General features: G+C 39.1%; 1 protein-coding gene across 3 annotated transcripts in view; it reads right to left on the reverse strand.

Annotated features, from left to right (window-relative positions):
• Window positions 1–22,863, reverse strand: part of Cpne4 (copine 4) — a 501,318-nt gene that overhangs the window by 348,435 nt on the left and 130,020 nt on the right. For all 3 annotated transcript variants that reach the window (XM_063248997.1, XM_063248995.1, XM_063248996.1), the window contains exon 2: window positions 15,662–15,842. In XM_063248997.1, coding sequence (XP_063105067.1) covers window positions 15,662–15,842 — 181 coding nt within the window. The remainder of the gene's footprint in view (window positions 1–15,661; window positions 15,843–22,863) is intronic.

Consider the following 22,863-nt stretch of genomic DNA (forward strand, 5'->3'; position numbering starts at 1 on the left):
TCCTTTCGGATGGGTCTTGGACCTTGTGGAGCAGGAATCAGTTATCCCACTTGTACTCTGTCTCTTGAAACAGAATTCATGAGGTTAAGCATGGATGCATCAATCTGTTACACTTTAGGGTAACTGGAATAACGTTAGTGAAGTGAATCTTCAACAGGGAAAGGCTGACATAAACCTCCCTCTTCCCTATCCTACTTTCCTTAGAAGTTGTTTTGAAAGCCTAACACTGACCACAGTGGGGGCGAAAGTATCAAACCTTCTGCCTTTAGTAAACAGTTCCAAAACTGTGGTCTTTCAGCAAGAACGTGTCCACACATCCAAGAGGAAAGCAGCCAACACTAAATGTTCAGATGAAAAGAAGCTCTGAAAATTTGAAAGCAGTTTGTCCAAGATAGGGAACCAAATATTTCTGAACTCAAATCAAGATAAAATATTTAATTAGCCTATAAACTGACCCTGGGAACATCTGGAATTTCCAGAGGGAAGAGTTTTCTTGTCAATTCTTCCCTAAGCCAGCCAGGTAGTAGGGTCACAGAAGCAAAAATGAGGAGGAGAGGTTATCAGCACGGCCTTTCTAAGATTCTGAGTTTACAGATTAGAAAACATGGACATGTAAAATGAACTTATTCAGGTTTACTCAGCCTCAAAATGCAGAATAGAGAGGATAAGGAGACAGATAATTTCCCACTACAGGAGCCAAAATAGATCAATCAAAGTAGTTACTCAGAGTCTTGGTAGAGACGTGTTACATTGTCTTACTGAAACCTGTCTTATTTTACACAAATAGGAAAAATAATACTTGGGCTGAGCAGCAGACCAAAAATTTATACTGACTGCTAACTACATTAGTTTTGCATACCTTAAATCCTTTAAACATAGTAACACAGAACATTTATGAAAGGCTTACCATGCACCAGGTACAATGCTGAATAATTCTTAACTATCCTCTCATTTCATCCTCATAATAAACCCAGGCAGTACTGTTTCTTTCATTTTACAGATAATGAAAATACAAACATGCAAATTATTCATAAGCAGAGCCCATAGTACCAGCCACTTCCTCATCCTGCCAGCCATCAGTCAGTCTTTACAGCCACATGAGGTCATACGAGAGGCCCAGAGATGATAAGCGACTTTCCCAAGTTGCACACTGTGGTGAATCTCTACCTTGTTTTCAAACTAACCTCTGCACAAGCCAGGCAGGTCCCTAAGTTCCCTGGCAGAATAATTTCAACCTGAAGTGAAGTTGGATAGGTAATGCCACAGTTTAGTTTGACTGTAAGATAACCCTGTTCAAAGGTATTTTTCTTCTTATGGGGCTCATTGTCCAAGTTCCCCAAAATTCTTTTTAAATGGTGGAACACACTTTCTCCGTTACACCAAAATCTTATATAGAAACCCAGTGTTCTTAAGAGATATTTTATCAATATAAATTAGAATTTCTGTCATGTATTACAAGTCAATCTATAGGAACAAGATCTGAGAGTTGTGGTTTCTGAAATTTAAGCCTGTGTGCTACCATGTCTACTGCTATTAGCTACTCTTCAACAAGGGTGCCAAAGCATGTAGTGGAAGACAGGCAGACTCTTCCCAAATGATACTCACAGTACTGGAAACACACAAGCAGAGAAATGAAACTGGGGCCTCAGCTCATGTCATAGCCAAGATCAACTCAGCAGAGAGTAAACATGAGACCTGGAACTAAAAGCACGAGAAGAAAACAGTGAGGAAAGAATCCTGACACGGATCTCAGCAATGATTCTGTGATATGACAGCAAAAATCCAGGCAACCAAAGCAAAAACAGACCAGTAGAATTGGAAAAAGGCAAACTATGGAACGGGAGAAAGCATTTTCATACTGTATATCTGACAAAGATTTATCAAAATATGTTAGGAACTCCTGAAATCAAGAGCAAATGAAACAACCTGGTTGAAAAATACTTAAAGTAGTTGAATAGACATTTATCCAAGGAAGGTATAAAAATGGCTAACAGGCACATGACAGCCACTGGGGAAGCACAAAACAAAACCACAGTGGGATGCCATCCCACCAGAAAAGACAGACTCTGCAGGCCTCTTTCTCTCCAGCACTGACCACAGCTCTAGCAACTTGTGCCTTACTTTCTCTCTAGGAAGGGGCTGGAGAAAAGAAGGAAATCCTGAGCGGCAGAAAAATGGCCTCCTAACCTCCTCACAGACTGTCACAACTGCAATGTGTACATTTTATACACAAACCCTTAGGCAAAACTCTTTACATCAAACTTCCTATCTCAGGCACCAGCAATCCTGCTTCCACGAGAACGGTACGAGTCTAACAGTGTAACTAAATTGTAATGAACTCCATTCTTGCTTTCTTAAGTGAGAACAGGAAGATCCTTGAAGTCTAAGCATCCTGGGAGGTGAACCAGGAAATAAAACATGGAGTGATATCTATCTAAACCCCTCAGTTACAAGGACCAATAGTGCTGAGAAGTGTGGTAGACACAGGTGCAAAATCAGTAACAGAGTCACAGCTTCAGCATTCCAGAATTCAGGTCTCCTGTGACTTCCTTATCTACTTCCACTACCCTCTCTAGCCACGGGACTCTTACTTGCTTTAATCCTATCAAAGGTACTCAGCTACATGCTTTATAGGCTGCCTCATTTTTAAGCTGAAGAAGTAAGTGCCACCATGATGCTCATTTTACAGATCAGGAAACTGAGGCTTAGGCAGGTATGAGTTAGTAATGGTTCGATATCTGCTGACACTACATGTTAAGAGGCATGGATACCTTACCTTATTTTACCATTCCAAGATCAGAGAACTTTGTCAAGAACATTGAGACAGGGGACTTCCTGAGAACATGGCGGACAGACAGCAGCAGCTACTGAAGGCTCTCTAAAGGCTCGGCTCAGAGGCCAGGAATGATGCGGACTAAGGAGATACGAACCAGTAGAGATATGCTCTGCTGACTCAGGAACGAACTGGGCTGAGAGAATCTAACTTAGAATACAGTCCTGGCGCTAAAATAGGAACAGAAAAATCTCGGTGTGGAGGCTCGACCCCGCGCCATTGGAAACCGCGGTTTGGATCTCCCGCCGCCCAGCGGCTGGCTGCCTCCACAGCGGCTCGGCAAGGAGAGACGCGCCGAGCTCTGGGAACGGGAGTCTGCGAACGGAGTCGGAAACAGGACGGACAAGGAGGAAAACTGACTGGTGGCGAGGTGAGCAAGAAACTGATCCCCTACCACAGTTTGACTCCAGCGGAGGTTTTTCTGGGCTCAGGCAGTCCTGTAAGAGCAGGGCGCGGTGACAACTCCAGCCGCACATTCCCCTCTCGGACGGGATTGGTGAAAGGTGCCTGGCCTGAGTGACGCTGCTGGTGGACTCCCTAGGCTGGCCTAACCCAGATCCCAGAGCCTGACGGTGGCCCAGAGGAGCGACTGACTCCCGCGTAGGCAGCCTCCTCCGCAACTCCCTGGGGCGCAGCGGTGGGCGGGGACAACTAGCCAGCGCAATTTGATCAGGCTGTGGCTGACAGGCAGGGAAGCCGGGCCTCCTGTGTAAGATTACATTTTATAAGGAACAGAAAATATGGGGAAGGGAAGCAACAAAAAAGGCTCCTCGGCCCCCAATCCTGAGAAACAGGCAATAGTGGACACCGCACCAATATACATTAAGCGCCATCTAGAGAGCCTCATAGACCAATTCAGGAATGAAGTTATCAATGACCTGAAGCTAGAAGTATGCAGAATAGTTAATGCTAAGCACCACCCAGGAAAAAGCAGATGGTGGAATGGAAGAACAGAAAAAGAGGGGAGAATTGCTTGATGGAGAAAACAGAGAAAGCATTGAGTATGTGAAGCAGGTTCAAAGAGACTATCAAGAAATTAAGAAGTCTATCCAAGACTGGCATAACAGCTTGAAAGAAACTAAGGACAGACTATCTGAATTGGAGGGCAGACTTGAAACATGGGAGAATGAAATGAAAAACTTCTTAAAAATAACAAAGAAACACACAGCAATAATACAAAGACAAGAAGATGATAAGAGGAGTCATAACTTAAGGATTAAGAACATAAAAGAAGAAGTAGGGACACAAACAAGTGAACTACAAAAGCTACTCACAGAAATAATCCAGGAGAATTTTCCTAATTTAGCAAAAGGTAAAGATACTCAGATGTATGAGGCATACAGGACCCCAGCTACCTACAACCCTAACAGAGAAACACCCAGGCATATAATAATAAATATTCCAGAAATTCAATACAAGAACAGAATATTAAAAGCTGTAAGAGACAAGAAACAGATCACTTACAAGGGAATACCCATCAGAATTACAGCAGATTTCTCTTCACAAACCATCAAATCACGAAGAGCATGGGGAGAAATAATTCAAGCTTTGAAAGATAATAATCTCCAGCCAAGATTGAGATATCCTGCACAACTGTCCCTGGAAATTGATGGAAAAACGAGGTGCTTCCAGGATAAAGAGGAACTGGGGGAATTTGCAACCACCAATTCAACCCTACAGAAAGTATTGCAGGATATTCTAAAAAAAGAAAAATACAAAGAACCCAGAAATAGTGGCGGGGAGGCCACAACGAATGGAGCAGAGAACAAAATGAAGAAGACAAACTGACAGCTACTGACAGAAAAAGAGCTCAACAGAAATGAGACAGAGAAGATTGGATGATAGGAACAGCTTTTTTTGGAGAAAATGACATCTTAATAGGTAATGCTGATTTAGTACCATCTTGTTTTGAAGTCTCATCTAGCTTTTGTTCTTCTGTCTCCAATGGTCTAAACAGGTTGCATCTTATTGGATTTTGTTATGTACGATAGTATAAGCAAAAACCTTTTAAGGACAAGGAGATTATACAGAGACCATTGTTCATTTTCTGTTAGTCGATTCTAAATACTCTATAATGCTGTCATTCTCTTAAATGGTTTTACATTGTTTTGATATACTTAATGCTACAGTATATGAAGTTGTTGTACTCAAGGACTTCAGGGAGGGAGTCAATATGGTAACTATTTTTGGGTCAGGATTAGCTGGTGGTGAAACACTATTCTGCTTAAATGGTTATGTTTTGATCTGCCCTGTTTCGCTGTTATGCCCTCTTTTTTCTCAATCTCCACTCCATTATTTACTTTTTTATTTTTATCCATTTAATTAAAGGGAAAAATATAGCAGGATATAATATAGTAACCCACTTTGACTTTCTATTATCTCGATTTGAAGCCCTGTATTACTCTCACCATCTTGTTTTTGACTGAGGTTCCTCTATTCTGTTTTGCTGGATAGTATCAGGTTCGAAAGTTTAGGCATCAGCTGAGAAGATAATGAGATTCATTATAACGCCCATTCTCGTTGACTTTTATCTACTTTTGAAGACCTACAATATCTCCAATGTTTTGGTTTTGTCGGTTTTATTCTTTACGGTTTTGTTCAATTGTATAACAACTAATGATATAGGCAATTCTATTAGAAATAGCGGGAGGCATTATGGTAACCATTGTTGATCACCTTGTATTATGTTTTTATATTATCTATTATGTCCACCCTTTTGACTTGACCGATTCTGTTCTGTTATGTCACATTTGGTTTTACTCTCTTCCAAAAAAGCAATAAGAACCGTGGGAGCAATGAAACCCAAAATGTGTAATAGTCATTGTACAAAAGAGAGGAAAAGAAAGTGCTCTAAACTATATAACTGCATGTATATTTAAATGTATAAGATAGAAAATGATATCACAGAGTTTTATTGGATCATTGAACAGAACTGTTTGCAGTATCATTGTTGGAATGTCCACTCTACAAGCTTTAATTTTGTGACTTGAACAATTATTTCTAAGATGGCAATATGTAATCCATTAACTAGTGATTGCCTACTGCGCATTTTTTTCTCCTGTAAATCTGTATAACTTGTACCCCTTCACTGTTTTTTTTCTTTCTTTTCTTTTCTCCTTAAATAAAATAAAAAAAAAAAGAACATTGAGACCTTCACTTTATTATCATAAGCAACTAGAAATAGCTTTTTTTTTTTTTTTACAAAGAGCTCCATAGCTAGAAAAATGAGTATTTCATTTTAGGAAGGATTAAGAGCTAGATCCAAAGATAGGTTTAGTTCATGTGACTATTCTCTATAAGAAATAGCAGATTGTTAAAGGTTCAGAATACCAATGCACTACTCCAAAATGTTGATTCCAAATCAACATTTAGTACATGAGTTAGACAAGGGCATAGTAAGAAGAATCTGGATGTCCGTGACCAAAGGAGAAGAAAACATGTGAAATATAAAAACTAATGATACGCTATTGGGTTTTTCCACCTATACAGGGGACAAGATGAGAGAAGCAGAATGTTCTGTAGACAACATGGGCAATGAAGAAATAAAGATCTGAGTTCAAACCCCTAACACACTTCTCTAATTTTGTCACCTTAGATAGCACTTTTCCTATGTGTCAGTTTTCTTACCATAAAAGGAGTAATCACAGTATCTATCCTAATAACAGAAGCACTAGGGCTACATGAATATGAATGTAAAGAGTTAGCACAGCAAACATCACAAATGCTCTCATTATTTTCAAAGGATGATGGAGCGGAACAGTGGGGGCATTTTCTGGAGTCAGACTGGGTTCAATTGGTCACAACCCCTCCACTTACTACTTGTGTGACCCTGGAGGAGGTTACTGAATTCTTCTGTGTCCTATACTATATACAATTTTTATTCGTCATTAAAGATCCCAGATTGCCAGATTCAATAAAGATGGGAAAATCTGTCTCTGTTTCCAAAGACAGATTAACTTGTAGGATTGTTTTGATAATGACATATGATAATACATTGAAGTTGTACTTAGGAAAGAGTACATTGAACAAATGTGTTTAACTAATCAATTATCATGATTACTGCATCACTATTAATAAATCACTACTAACATTAATTTTAAAACACAAAGTAGACTAAAATTACAAAGGAAAGGTGATTTTCTTACAAATGATTAACAACAGAGTCCAGTTAGAAATGAAAATAGGCCCCCGGGCAAGACGTCAGAAACACCTCCTTGGAGACACAGGAAAGGTTACTCAAGCTAGAGGCAGAAAATTCAAACTCACAGGTGACTGCTGATGTTCTTTCTTCAATCTATAATACCATATTTCAAATGATAGTATTGGTATTTAATCAAAGCACATCTAAAAGCCTTTTCTGATCAATGCTAATTCTGGATACCTAAAATGTGGCTTTAAGTTCTTCCAGTGAAGGAGACAGGGAAGTCAATGTCAAGGTACTTTTCTTTGCACAGGAGCACAGATATTATCCCTCCATCCATAAAATTATGTTCAGGATGAATACGAAAAGGAATAGCCAACACTGTTTTCAGATAAAACACTTTTCCTATTTGAAATCTGAATTTCTCATCTACTGCAGCTCTGCCTTCAGATGTCAAACTTATCAATATCGAGATTTTAATTATAAGCCAATCACATACACCACAACCCAAAAATCTTTTCCTATATCTGAGCGCATCATGGAATTATCACTCTCCAGTCACAGAGGTGTGGCATTGGGGAAAAGGAGAAAATATTTCATTTTAATTTTCTGTTTTCTGTTCTTTTCTATACAGTGCTCAGGGTAAAAGTTCTAATATTACTAAAGTCAACTTTCTTTTTAAAAAAATTTTAAAGAGAAAAATTATTCTCATGAAAGATGTGTTAAGTGGGAGGTGAAAAGCAACATTAAAGTTTTCCCAAGTGGGAATTTGATGCAAACCACAGTGGTAATTATATGAAAAACTGAAGAAAACTATTGTTTCCTTCATCTCTCATGTTGGGTGCTTGCCACGGAGACACCACAAGCCCACAAAGTGAGGACAGAAAATCTTTGGAGAAGGGGGTTTGCCTGTAATATTCAGATGAAATGCTTTCAGTGACATAATTTTCATTTTTCAGCTCTCTTCTCTGTCCATAACAGAGACAGGGGGCTGCCAGAGAATACTCCAGATTCAAGTGCCACCAGGACCCACTTGGAGAAGGCAAGTGAGGGGAGGGGAGCAGGCTGACGAGGGAGAAGTAGAAATAAATTGCATATTCTGTGCAGGAGGAAAGTGACAAACTATTGCCAACTCTCTGGTGCCAAAGGATTAAAGATCCCAGATTGCCAGACTTTCTGGTAACACAAAGAAATTAGAAATCTAGTTTTATGAAAAACCTCCTGATCTTTAAGAGTTGGCAGCCAGTACAAAACTAGTTAGAACACAGTGGAGGCTAAAACACTATGTGTGCAGGCCAGAAGGAGGCCACAGCTTTCAGTCTGCAGTTCTGATAAAATGAAAAGAGCACGTATTTTGAAATCAACTAAATTTAAGTTTTACTGTTTATTCATGGTATGATTTTGGGTGATTTATTAATTGTATCCAAACCTCAGTTTTTGTATCTGGTTAGCAAAGTCTTTACTGCAAAGTAGTATTGAAGAAAAAAATATACATAAAATGATTAATATGTAACTGGTATCAGCATACTAATGGCTTCTTTAATTTATCCCCTCAATGTTCCCATTGCCTAGCTTGTTTTTATAAAAGCTTTAGGCTCTAGAGCAACCGAAAATTGAGTATCTTTTGCACAAGTGAAATCGCTCTCTTGGGGTCTATCATATTGGGTGATAGTTCACTAGCATCATAACCACAAAAGAAATGTGTTGCACAGAGCTCTCCCACGAGCTCTCCAGCCAAGAAGGAACTGCCAAAAAAGTTCACAGCCCACTTCTCTGGGAGTGGGCAACCCACATGTAGACGCACACAAGGAGGCCAGAGCATATGGCAATGAAACCCTACATCTGGATAGGTGGGAGTGAGGAGGGGAAAAAGAAAATGGAAACTAGTGAGGAGACAGAAGAGCCATTTATTTTTAGCTCCACCCCACATTAAGGTACACTAGGCACCCTAAGACAGTCTACTGACCACAGATTCAAGAGGTTTAAATCAAGGCCTTGCTTGGAGCTCTCTTTCTTAAGGTCACTTGACTATCTGAACCTCCGGCTCTGTTCCTATGATGGAGTGAGTCCCACTGAACACTCAGATCTTTGAGGACACAAACCATGTTTTTCTCATGGTGCTCAGTACATGCTGTGGTTAATCTAAATGGCTGTGTTGTCTTTTCACAGTACTGTTATGAGGAAAAGATGAAAACATAAGTAGAGACACATTATGAATGTAAGGTGCTCTATGCATATATGATTACAAATATTAATAATCTCGTACCAGAGCTCATTAATAATTGATGTTACGTACAACCATCCTATTACCAATGATTTGCCAAAGCCCATGACTCATCAAAACATGTTTTCATATGGAATTGATCCAGGGATAATTAGTCCTCAGAATTACAGTACTTAGAGCTTCCCATGAAGGAGCTCAATAATCATATATTCAAATTAAATGGAAAAATAGAATTGACATTGATCGAAGCAACATTGTAAAAGTTCAGGGTCTAATTTGGGTTTTCCAATGAGTGTAAGTACTCTGGCATTCACAGGACTGTGCCAAGAGTCACATAAACGTGAACCTGGGAGTATCTAACCATGCTCAGGAAGAGTATGAACTGAAGAAAAGACAAGGGTCACCCCTGACATTTGACTCTCTGAGATGTTTACATTTATCTCACTTGGTTAAGATTCAGCAGTTAGTGAGCACGTTATTGTTCAGCGGAAGGCAGGAGAATGGTATTTCTACTCTCCACTGTAAACAAATTATTATATGTAACTGTCACCATACATAGTCATCATGTCACATATAATCATCATTTTATGGCTAGCAGTATGTACAGGTGACGTTTTAAAAAGTGAATATGACCCTAAAGTAGGCTAACTCAAAGGTGGGACTGAAACTCGGTTTAGAATCTGTTTTCAAGTTGCACGTTTTCTCTTCCTCTCTTTCTGCCAGTAGAAATTATGGCTGCTACTAAAGACTTACAGAAAGTTTTCACCTAGTAAAAATATCATCCAATTTCCATATTCTAGAACAAAAACAAAAAGCATCCTCTCTGAATGCTGGATCCTTAGATGTGTATATGAAACATTGCTGATCTGTAAAGAGACCAAAGTGTTGCATATTTCAGAGCAACTGATTTCAAATATTTCAAAGTTAAAACGACCTCTTAATTCATTGACCCTTAGTACTATTAATAGCACAGATGGTCACCCCATAGGTCTTTTTAACTCTAAAAGTCAGACCTTGTGATCTATCCTACAGATCAAATGTTCTCTTCGCTTATTAAGAGCCTGCATCTTACAGTCAAAACAGCAGATGTTTCCTCTGTGAATGGGAGGCCCATCTGAGGGTAGTCAGAAATACTACAGTAACCTGGATCTCTCACCATGCATCCTGAGCTCTTCCTCTGCTGGAATTCCATCAAGAAAAGCGCAGTTCAGCAGTCCAGCAGTCACAAGTATTAAAAAGGAAATGTCAACTGTTAGTTATATCTTCCTCCCAAAATTTAAGCTGTAAAGTTAATAGCTCATGGCAAGCTTTGGACAAATGTCTTTTCCTCTGTTTCTCACATGAGCCAAATTCTGTACAGTACCAAAAATGCTCTAGAACCATATTAGCTACTTAAATTGGTATTTCATATGTATCTAGGAATCTGTGTATTTCTTCTGAATTTTCTAACTTATTGGAGTATAAGTTCTCAAAGTAGCTACTAATTACCTGGATTTTAACACTGTCCATTGTGATTTCATCTTTTTCACTTCTAATTGTAATTTTTATGGCATTTTCTTCCCTTTTTGGTAGGACTGGCTAAAGTTTTATCTATTGTGTTCATTCTTTCAAAAAGAGCCAGTTCTTTGATTCATTATACTGCTTTTATTAATTCCTGCTCTGACCCTTATAATTTTCTTTTATTGTATTATCTTTGGATTTGAATGTTAAGTGAAATAAATAAGGCAAACAAGTTCAAATATTATATAATCTTTCTTAATGAGATACCCAAAATATAAAGATAAAATAGATAATAGGCAACAAGAAGATAGATATTTTGCAAAATGGAAAGTGATCCAAAGACAGAGGGAAGGGAAAGCTAAGAGAGAAAAAGAGGTTAAAAAAGTTAAGATTTGTTATTGTACACGTACCAATTCCACACAAGGAATTCAAACACTATGTAATGCAAACAGGTACTGATAAAAAATAAAAATTAAAAACAAAACCAAAAATTACAAGTTAGTTTAAGCAAATAAATTAAAATCAAACATTAAGAATTTAGCTGTTCAGTTACATTATATTCCACAGCCTCAATTTGCCACATGTGGGTCATGGCTTCCTGACTGGACAGAAGAGATATGGAAACTTTCCATAATTTCAGGGAGTTGTACAGGACAAATCTAATGTGGGTAAGCCTCTTTGTCACCCAGGTACCCCTCAGCAACCCCTTCTAACAAATCAGGCCAGCATCAGTTTGTTGTCTCCACCTCATTTGCTAGGTTTTCTATTCATCACAAAGTCACGGAGGGAACTGCCACAGTCAACATGAATTCTCATATATAAAATATTTTTCTCATTTCTGTACCAAAACTCAGGTTTCTATAGAAATACAGGTATTTTTCTAGGAATTGAATACAAAATAATACACAATCAGTAATTCAAATTGTTTTGCACTGCTTGTGTTTGTGACCTTTCACTAAACAGAAATTTTGGTCACCACATGATTTGAGTAGTCTGTCAAGTGCTTATTACTGTGACACAGGCGTGTGGAGGAAAAGATCACACACTGAACTCTTAGGAAAAGCAGGTGTCATCAGCTAAACAAATGTGCACTACTTGAAGACCCACTGAAAGAGTCTCCAAGTTACTGTGGGCTGCTAGCATGTTGAAGCGTTGGTCATTTATCCCTTTGCTATCAAGTGGGTTCAACTATTCTTTTCCTGAAAACTTTGCCTCTAGATTCTAGGATTGCTGAGTGGAAAGCACTAACAGATCAAAACACAACAGAAAAAGAAATGAAAAGTATTCCCAATCTACCTTCAAGGTAGCACATCTAGCCCTGTCTGCATCTACTTAAACTCTCCAGCTCCCATCTGATAGTCCCTTCTCCCAAGGATATTATTGTGTTAGATACTCAATTTGGTTTGATACAACAATCCCCTCCTTCTGAAACTCTTATCCAAAGGTATGTTGGCCCATTCTTAATAACTGATTTTCTAGGGGAAGAGAAGCCCAAATCTGAAATGTTTCCCAATGCCTATACTATAAACATATCTTGACTTAAACTTTCTGAATATTTAACAATTAGATCTCAAGAGCCTACACAAACTGGGTCCAGCACAATACTCCTCCAGCCCTAAGCAAAGTAGTAGCTTCCTTTCGTGATCTCTGAGTTCCTTCTCAGTCTCCATTTTCAACTCCTTTGCAGCTAGTTAGCTGAATTAAATTTCTTCAGCTAGTTTTCTGGCATGGACTCTGTTTTCCAGGCTAAGCGAATAGACATTGTTAAGACAGTAAAATTTGTTGTTACTTCTTGAAGTACCACAAAATAAATCAATCTTCCAACTAAGTATGCTGGACATTAAGCTGATGTTAACAGTTATAGACTTTATTTAAAAAATAAAAAATAAAAAGAGGAAGCAGCTAATCAATGTACATTGTGGCACAAAATTCTTATTTCTCTACAAAGCTTGTTGACAAGTAACCTTGTACAGAACATATTTTGGAAATGTATTAGTGCAATTTGGAGAAGCAATCTGGAAATGACGCCCTTTGTACTACTAGTTCTACTTTGGCAAATATCTTCTAGAAATTTACCCACAGAGAAATAAGTTTTCTGCAGAAAGATGTTAGTCACAGTATTATTTTAAAAAGGTTATTTTTTTAAAAATTCAAAACAAAAAAGATAAAAGGAAAAACAATGATGTAAATCCATTTGATGGTATATTATGCAGTGGTACAAATTACAATTAGCAATATTGTGGCAACAAGGGAAAAAGTATATCCTGAAAAACATCCAGAAAAAATTTTATAAGCATGATAAAGATCATGTAAGTATAAGTGTGCTATAATGAAAAGATTGCAAAGAAATATATATGAATAATAGTTGGGTTATATAAAGGGCTGTTAAAAGACAAATTATGTCACTAATTTTCAAAAACTGATTCTGTTTCTACTGTAAGCATTCCATTTCATTTTGGCAAATCAAAACGAAAGAGAGAGCTGGGGACGTGGTTTAGTGGTCGAGTGCTTGCCTAGCATGCAGGAGGCCTTGGGTTCAATATCCAGATTTGTGATAGCTAACTAGCTAGCTAGTTAGAGAGACATACCTATCACACACTAAGACACCAGTATATCATTGTTTTATGTTTACAGTATAAGACTTGGATAGGCCTGAAGTGAAATTGCAATCCCCAATCTGCCTATTTGTTGTTTATTGCTCTTGCATATGGTCTCCTTTCCAGAATTTCATCTGCTCTCCCATGACTTCCAGCCTCCCTTTCAGAGAAGAAGCTGGTATCACTTGTACATATAAGGAACCATGACTCTTATTTCTATCATAGAGAGGAGACTGTGTCCTAGAGGAGCATCATCCAATTGTCTATAAACAGGAAGAGGAAGTACTGAAGGCATAAAGATGTGGACCCTCGGCATCTGCAACAGGCAGTTATCCATTCATGCTCTACTCAGCATGGTTTCAAACCCCTTACTTGAATTACACTAGGCTCCTGGTTCCCTCCAGAATGGTAACTATGGCCTCTTCTGCACCCTGGGCCACCTCAGATCAGACCTTTAAAAGCACTGTTTACTTAGCACAAAATCAATATCCAATTTTTTTCTTTGTAAATAATAAAATCACTACAGGATTCAACCTGAAATATTGCCACACAAACCACCAGAGATAAAATAGTAATAAAACTCTCAGGTTCTGAAACTCATCTCTGAGCTGAAATATTAGGTTTTCTACCTACAAGCAGAGAGATCCTGAGAAAATCCTTAGTCTTTCTGTCTCTCAATCTTTTCATCTATAACCTGGGGATAATAAATTATTGCTGTGAAGAATAAATTCATTATTTCCCCTAAAGCACTTAGAACACATATTGTAACAAGTACAAAACCAAGAAAATTCAGTTAATATTGTTTTAAGCTTCACTCCAAATAAACAAATATTGTGTGTTGTGTCCCCTGAAAGGCCATCATCCCAGCCTTCTCTAGGTGTCACAATGCCTACCTGAGCACCAGTCAGAGAAACAACCAACCAATCACAGCTGTCGATATAAAGAATACCACTACTTTGCCCTACAGCTTTTTTCCAGTGAGCCCTTAATATATTGGAATTTAAGTGGCAAAAAAAAAAAAAGAGTAAATCTCTCCAAAATAAACTTGAGATAAAACACCAAGTTATCCCTTGACACTTTGGGAGCCCAGTGTACTCTAGAAAATGATTCATAGCAAAACTATTCCATTCAAACCAGTATTCAGCTGCCTTACACGAGCCAGGAAGAAGTGTGTGTTAGGATATATTCCCAGTGCACATTCCACACATAAGTTTTTTTTTTTTTTTTTTTTTTTTTGTCTTTTTCATTTTTACCAGTACCAGGGATCGAACTCACGACCGCCTGCTTACAAGCAGGTCCACACAAAGTTTTGAGGGGTATCTCAATGTATCAGGCAAACTTCCAAAGCCTGTTTAAACTGACTGTTGTTACTATGACTTTGTATGTCATCAGTTCTTTCCTCTTGCTTCTGACACCCGATCTCCTTATTGTTAAATCTACTCAGGATTTCCATTGCCAGCATTCATCTTTCTCCAATCTCCATCCACTCAATCTGTCAACCTTTGGGGCTTGCAATCAGTCACTGTTCCAGTCCTGAGGACTGGGTTCCATCACCACTGCTGGGGACCCATGATGCTCTTGGTTGGCTGGTTATTAGATTCACAAGGCTCCTTAGAACTTAGGATACTTTAGAGAGCAGTGTCAGCCTCCATCTTACCATCTTGTTTGGGGCCTGAGCAGAGCACTAATCTCCAGTACTGTTCCTTACTCCTCATTCCATCTAAAAATCCTGAATGGTAAGTACCCCAGCCCAGCTGTCAGGGCTAGAGAGTGCCTTCCAGCTGCAGAGCAGTGGCCAGAGATTCCATAGCACTGACTCATTCATACTAGTCCTTCTGGCTCCCTCTCAGCTCAAGACCTACTGAAATGCATCCTCTGCTATGCTAGTTCCATCAAAATAGTCATTTCCTTCCCAAACACCAAAACTTGCTCCTACAGAGTGACCAGTTCCAGAATTCTAATGAAATCTAATCTGAGTTCTGTTTTGGCCACAAAGTATTTGTCTCTGGAATCAAGTTTTGAAACATCAGCTTTCGAATTCTGGGTTCTTGATGCCTATCTGTTCTTGACTTGCTTGCTGACAATTTCCTTTTGTCAATAACTAGATTATGGAAGAGAGACTACTCTGTGATTATCTCTTGGTAATTAACAAAAACATCCTAGAAATTTTAGGCCCATGAATTAAAGATAAATGTCAAAATACCCACACTACCAAAACAGCCACATGGAAACATCATGATATAAACAGAAACAAAATCAGCATTTCTAGCATTTTCCGTCTTACCAAAATAAACCACCTTAAACAGGACATGTTTAATAAAATCAGAACCAACCATGCTTCTGTGTGTTTGGTTGGACGTGCCTACCTCAAACCACTGCCCATGAGACTGCATCTTGAGGATGACGCAGGGGTCTGGTTTGGAAAGAGCATCTCTGTCAGAAATGCCTTTGCATGCCACACGCAGCTCAACTTTGGTCAGGCAGGGGCTGTTAAAGATTCCCAGCGTGTTGGCAGCTGACTCATATATGTTGCTCATCTTCTTCATTCTGTTTTAGGCAAGAAAAAAAAAAGATATGTCAATCACTACAGAGGAGAAAGCCAGCCTTCTAACTGCTGCTCAGGAAATTGTTCAACATACAGTTTCAAATATTAACGGTGTTTATTATTTCACTTCCTTACCGATTTGGCATGGTTTCAGCCAAATAAATATCAAACAAACAAACCAAAAGACAAACACAAAAACCCCAGATGTTGGTATACTTGGCTAAGAGCATGCTTTTCTTCTGTGATTTGCATAGTAAAATTTTTAGTCTGTAAAATAAATTCATGAACTGGTGTGACAGACTGCAGGCCGTAACATAGCTCTGTATTAAGTACATGGCTTGTGAAAAATTTTACAGATTTGTTGGTTAATTAATCTCCATCCACTCAATCTGTCAACCTTTGGGGCTTGCAATCAGTCACTGCTCCAGTCCTGAGGACTGGATTCCATCACCACTGCTGGGGACCTATGATGCTCTTGGTTGGCTGGTTATTAGATTCACAAGGCTTAATCACATCTCAAGTTTTTTATAATTCCGTAAAAATCCAACTCTTCTATGTGCTAAGGCAGAGAAGTATATCACCCTACCCAAATAAACGGTTTTAATTTTCTACCCATAAACCGTGGCCTGTCTTCTCAAGGTACCCTCAGTCAGCTACAAGAGGGCTATACCCATTTCCTGCCTTAGTGCCCAAATCTATTCTTACCTTTCCCTTCTAGACTTCCATCTGCCCTACTAGAATCAGAATTAAAGGGAAAAATAAGAAGAGAAGAAAATCATGAAGCCTCTGATTCTGAATTCACAGAACCAGCAGCCACAGATGTGATATTCGTCGTAACAACACTCTGCCTCCTGGAGGCCCAGACTCACTGGGATCTGTCAGACCCACCAGAGCTCTCCTCCCTCTCAGAAGAGGACTAGACATGTTAGGTCCCTGGAAGACTCACACAAAGTGTGAAAGTTAGGATCCTTCTTGCAGAATTCTATATTCTTAGAGATTCATTGGGAAAAACAGCAATGACGTCCTCAGCCTCACCTGGCATTAGAGCCTCAGAGTGAAAATTCCTCATTTATGAAACAGGGCCAATCTCTCCCTCTCTTCTTTCCTTTTTCTGCAAATATTTGGCTTCCCCTTATTGCTAAGTGCTGTATTTGTTCAAATGATTATACCATTCCACCTCTTTTATAGGGTAATGGCTGTGCCTCAGCAGCATTACACATACCTCACACACACACACACACACACACACACACACACACACACATGCATCCACACACCAATAAAGTTTTATTGAAACACAGGTGTGCTCTTTCACTTACGTATTGTCTGTGTTTGCTCTCAGTAAAAGGACATGATTGACTAGCTACAACAAAGATTGCATGGCCCACAAAGACTAAGCTACTTATTCTGCAGCCAGAAAATATTCATCAACTCCAATTCTAAAATACTGGGTAGGCTGAATTTGTGCTTCAGAGGAGCCGCAATCCTGTTTCAGTAAGCAGCATTGTGGAACTGTGTTTGAGGATCAGAGCAGCTCTGTTCTATAAAACTGAACAGTAAGAGGGGCTTTGGGGCATCTGCCTTGTATATATTATATACTCAAGCCTGGAGAGGGCTGGCAGCTTGCCTGTGTCATATAGTCATTCTAAAGCCAGAGCTCGGGCTACAATGCCAGTTTTCTGCCTCCTAGCTCTCCACTGCTTTCACCGTGTGTGAAGCCTTCAGCTGGAGAAATGTTCAAATCTCTGAAATGACTGGATACATGAAACAGTCTCCACTCATTTCAGTCTCCCTTCATACAGATTCATACTTTCCTTTCAGTTTAAAATAAATGTTATTGAAATATAGAAAATGCACAACCTTCTAAAACCTGTTTTAAAAAACCGCTGGCACTATAAGCCTGTATGTCCTCAATTCTTTCCTGTCTCTTCTGCCACCCTGATCTCCTCACAATTTCCTTAGGCAGGAGTCATCTTTCTCCAGCTCTACTCTCCCTGATCATGCACATGTGAAAGCCCTGGCCAGATAGGCTGGAGTTCATGAGTTTCTGGACCTGCCCGGAGGAAAAGGCAATACTGGTCTTGACTTTGGAGGAACTACGCAGACCAGTGAAGCCAGGTTGTTTGGATTTTGCCCAACAATGAAGCTCATTGCTGAAGTAGATGATCACAAAGTGTGGCTCTGTCATTGAGTGATCAGCTACCTCCATGGCCCCAGATAAGTGGAGTAAACAAGTTAATTTCACACTCTGTTAGAGAACAGGATTCACATAGCCAGATTATCAATACACTTTCCATGCCCTATTTAAATCCCCTTTGCTGTCTTCCCTACAATGCCCTGATTTCACAGAGACTAATGTCTGCTGAGAATTATTTTGACGAAAGCTGACTTTTGGCCAATTTTAGAAGTAGATTATAATTGTCCTTTCACTCACAGAATTTAAGCTATGAAAAACCACCACTTTAGCATATCCACACTCTCTAACAGGACAAACTGATCCTGAAACTTAATTAGTTTCTGAATGAGCTGCAAACACAGCCAAGACAATAGAGAGCTCAAGTGGGAAGGAAATCAGCTTGAGTTCACAGGGGAACCAATTGAGCAGAGCTTGTCTTAAGACTGTTAAGAATAAGTGCATAATCACTGCTTGGCTTGCCTTCGCATTATTCAGCCTTTTAAAATGTCATAGTACATGCAGGGAAGGCCTTGTGCTGATGTCTCTATTGCACCACATTTTCATCTCTTTTCAGGCACCTCTCCCTGTGTCTGACTCTGCTGGATGGCGGATGCACTGAGCACTCTTCTACTAACCCCTAGATAAACCTTTTAAAGCTTGTTAGTTCTGTTCCTACTCAGTACTCCTGGATCTACTCTTGGATTTATTCCTAGGTGGCAGGCATTGTATTAGGCAGTAAGTGATGGCGGAATGAATGCCTTGAGACCGTCCACCTGCCCAGAGGTTCATAGTCTGGAGCAGTGCTTCTCGGATCCCAAAGCACTTGGGAAGCATGTTAAACTGTAGCTACTGCTTGGAACATCTGAACTGAGGCCTAAGATTCTACTGTCACTGATTTTGTTGGCAGCTTAAGCAGCAAGGCTGAGTACAAAGCAAGTATCCATGCAACAAGACAAACTGCCCTCCAAGGTCGCTTATCCTAAGATGTGACACTCATACAGGAGCGGTGGGATAGCACAGGGGATGTGTGAGGATCTAACATGGAAGTATCTGGGTTTGAATCCCAGCTCTACCCTTGTGTTACTTTGGGTGATTTACTTGAATCCAACCCTCAGCTTTATCATCTTTAAAATGGGGTAATGATAGTTTGTATTTTGTAGAGTTATCTTCAAATTAAATAAGCTAATCCACATAAAGTCCTCAGAGAGTTCTTATTTCACAAGCAGTGCACAATTCACACACATACTGTTGATTCTGACTACACCATTAAGCTCAAGTGCCTTTTACCAAGCTCTTTGTTCTACTAGGTCACTCCTTTAAGTGGCAAGGAACTGAAGCTAAGAAAAAGCAACCACTACATGTTATTCCTAGTCACCAGGTGAGGAGACCTGAGCCCAACCACGCACTTCAGACGCTGAATACATGCCTTCAGCTATTTGCTGTTAACTGCTCGAGAAGGTTACGCCAAAAACTGCAAAGTGAAGACTTAACCCAAAGACGTCCCCAAAGTCTCTGACACACAAGTCTCTGTCCTGAATGCCCTGTCAGTTAGCTCTCCTCTTTCCATCTCTACACCCTTCTCTCAGTCCTTTCAGACTCTTTAAATATTTAGCGCCTTCTCTCCCCTTCCTTTGGATAGGGAACCTTTTATTTTATGAATTAACCTGCCCCTTGAGTTTCTCTCCTCTTACTACTTTACTCACCCAGTTCGAGCCCCCTTTAGCTCCCAGTTAGGAAATACAAACACTGGCTCTTTCTAAGTGGGAAGGTACAGGAGAAAAGTCATGAATATTTATGCTTTTTGATCCTCATCAAGGATAAAATGTCCTACTGATCTCTTTGAAAAATAATTTGCCCTCCTACTACTAACCACACGAATAACAAACTACTTAAATACTGTTTTAATTGTCTGTATCGTCAGCCCTATTTCACAGATGTGAAAGATGAGGCTCATGGCATTCAATAGTTTGTCTCAATGTCATAATTGGTAAATGATAGATATGAAGTAAGCCTGGCTTTATGAGGCTCCAAAGCCTGTGTTTTTGATAGAGTAATCATCCCTACTCTGATTATTCCAAACACTGAGTCTTTGATAAGTTACAGATGGCAGAGCTACAACACCTAATAAGCACAGAGATACAAACTATATGAATCACCAAAATATGTGTTTCTAATTCTTAATAGTGCAATATGTAGAATTTCCAATATGGAAATTATCACATGCACTCAAAATTAATAATATGCTTGCATCAATTTTCTAGAATATACTATACCCAAATAACTCAAGTGCACTGAATTATTATTTCAGAAATTTCCTGAGCTCTCTAATTGGACACAACAGAGAGGTGAAAAGCAAAAATCCAGGAGAAATCTCATTTTCAAAAAAAAAAAAATCACATTCTTGGGGAAAAGTGCATTAAAAAGTCAGATATACTAATGTTCCTAGGAACTGCTGGGCCCACAGTTTTGGCTCTGACAGCAAATCATAAAGATGTGATTTTTCTAGAAAGCAATTATGTCCATTGCATCAGACTTGTATTAATTTTATTGTGCTCAAATGTCACCCATCCTAGGAGAAGAACTGCATGTATAAATTTAACCACACAATTACAAAGGCTGCCAGAAGTTTTCAGAGGTAAAACAAGAAGTAAATACCCAGAGAAATAATATGAATGACTGTCTCTTCTCGATTCCCCTTCTTTTCTTATTATATCACAGACAACTATAGTGTTGAATGAGACTAAAAAAGCAAATTCAGATACTGTTTTATTATTTTGGCACGGAAATAATTTCCTCCTGTTTCTCAGGCAACTAAATTTACCCTGCAGAAAGATCAAATCTCAACCTTCTTTTGTTCAGTTATTTTCCATTTTTAATATAATCACAGGTTGCGTTTGTCCATTAATGTCATGTGAACAGGAAGTTGGGGGTTCATAAAATAGGTTTTGTGCTTCTGGTGTCATACAGAAAAAAAAAAAAAAAAAAAAAAGAACAAGATTATTTTTATGTTCAACTAGAGAAGCTATAGACAGCACACAAAGCCGGAAGGCAATTTCCTTGAGAAAGCACGATAAGTGATCTACTTATGGGTCTTGTTCCGCTCCTACACCTTCTCATTTAAAACTGGTCTCATCTGCTTTTAATTACATCCTAGCATTAACTAGCTTTCGCTTAGTTGCCTGGCAGAAGACAATGTGTTTGCAGGAAAGTAAAATGGGTCATATAGATAGCAATGTGTAAAAAGAGACACCTTTTTGGGATGTGGAACACAATCTCTAGTTTGGTGTTAACCAGTAAAAACAGTGATGATGAAAACAGTTCGTAAGTACACTTGAGCTCCGGCTAATGTGACTATGGGAATAATGTCTTAATTTTATCTTACTTTGCATATAAATAACTACTGTTGCTAGTGACTACCATATGAGGCATGCACTGTGAATATAATACTAAACTAGGGTTCAAAACATTAGCTTGTTTGCTTTCCTTGCAGAACAAACCCAATATATAAAAACAGAGCTTTTAAAAAGAAGATTATGTCAAACCACTCCTTGGTGGAGACAGAAGCACTGAAAGAGCTAACAGGCCTCAAGTTTGGATAATAGACTTGCTCTCACCTGTCCTGTCCAGTGGACTGCTGGTGATGCCTAAACTCCTGTGAGAGACAGAAGTGAGAAGGCATGACAAAAGGAACTTAAAATACTGCTGTCCACATCCAGAGAAAGGGGATCCAGCAGCTCATGAGGAAAGACCTCAGGGACTATACTGGAGTGAAGCATTCCTGAGAACTTCTGCCTAATACAACATTATATTGTACCATCTAATGTAGTATCATGTTTTACTGTAGTTTCAAAATAGCAGAACTTAAGTTTGTGTCAAATGGCCTTGCTAGAAAAGCTGTGGATGAAAATAAGAAATAATAGTTTATGTAGAAATAGCAAGTGAACTGGATGTGATTTTGGAGTTAAAAGCAGGGTATTTCAAAGGGAGGACATGGTGGAAAATAGTGTCATGTCTATCTCAGTGACCAGCTATCACGGACATACAGGTGATGGTTAGGGACAGAGGGCTACCTCCCTTCTCTCCATATCTCTCAGTGAGGCTTCCTGAGAACCAGAATACTATGTGGAACTTCAGGTGGAATTATTTTCTGCAGCAACATGAAGAGTACTGTAATTATTGGAACACTCTGTTGACAATCAGTAGAAAAACACAAGGTCTCCACATTATCACTGAGAAACTTTATGGAGCCTCTGACAGGCAGGAGCGGAGACTGGCAGAAGTCGTCCTGTCAGTATACCTGGGGAGTAACACTTGCAGGAGATGTGATCAGATGAGAAAGAAGTACGGGAGGTGCCATGTGTAAGGCTGCTGAGAATTCTGTGGATTTCTGATGCTCAGCAAATGTGAGGAAAATTACAGTGTAAGAAAACATACAGTCTCCAGGAAGGGTAACAGCAGATTACACAATAAATGCTGGGTAGAAAATACTAAATAATTAGGGAGATTGCCCTGTAGTTCTCTTTTTTGGTTGGGTCTTTCTCTGATTTTTGATATTAGGATAATACTTGATTCCAGGAATGATTTAGGGAGAATTGCTTCCCTTTCAGTTTCATTGAAGAGTTTGAGCAGTGTCCACATTAAGTCTTCTTTGAAATTCTTGTAGAATTCTGCAGTGAATCTGTCTGGACCTGGGCTTTTCTTTGTTGTTAAAGTTCTAATTACATTTTCAATTTCATTAACTGAAATTGGGTTATTCAGCAGTTTGACATCTTTTTGATTCAACTTTGGTAATTCATATGTTTCTAGGAATCTGTCCATTTCTTCTGTGTTTACAGACCTACGAAAGG

This window comes from Cavia porcellus, unplaced genomic scaffold (genome assembly GCF_034190915.1).
Source record: "Cavia porcellus strain 051 isolate PalLab524CR breed Dunkin Hartley unplaced genomic scaffold, mCavPor4.1 scaffold_5, whole genome shotgun sequence".
NCBI classification, from domain to species: domain Eukaryota; kingdom Metazoa; phylum Chordata; class Mammalia; order Rodentia; family Caviidae; genus Cavia; species Cavia porcellus.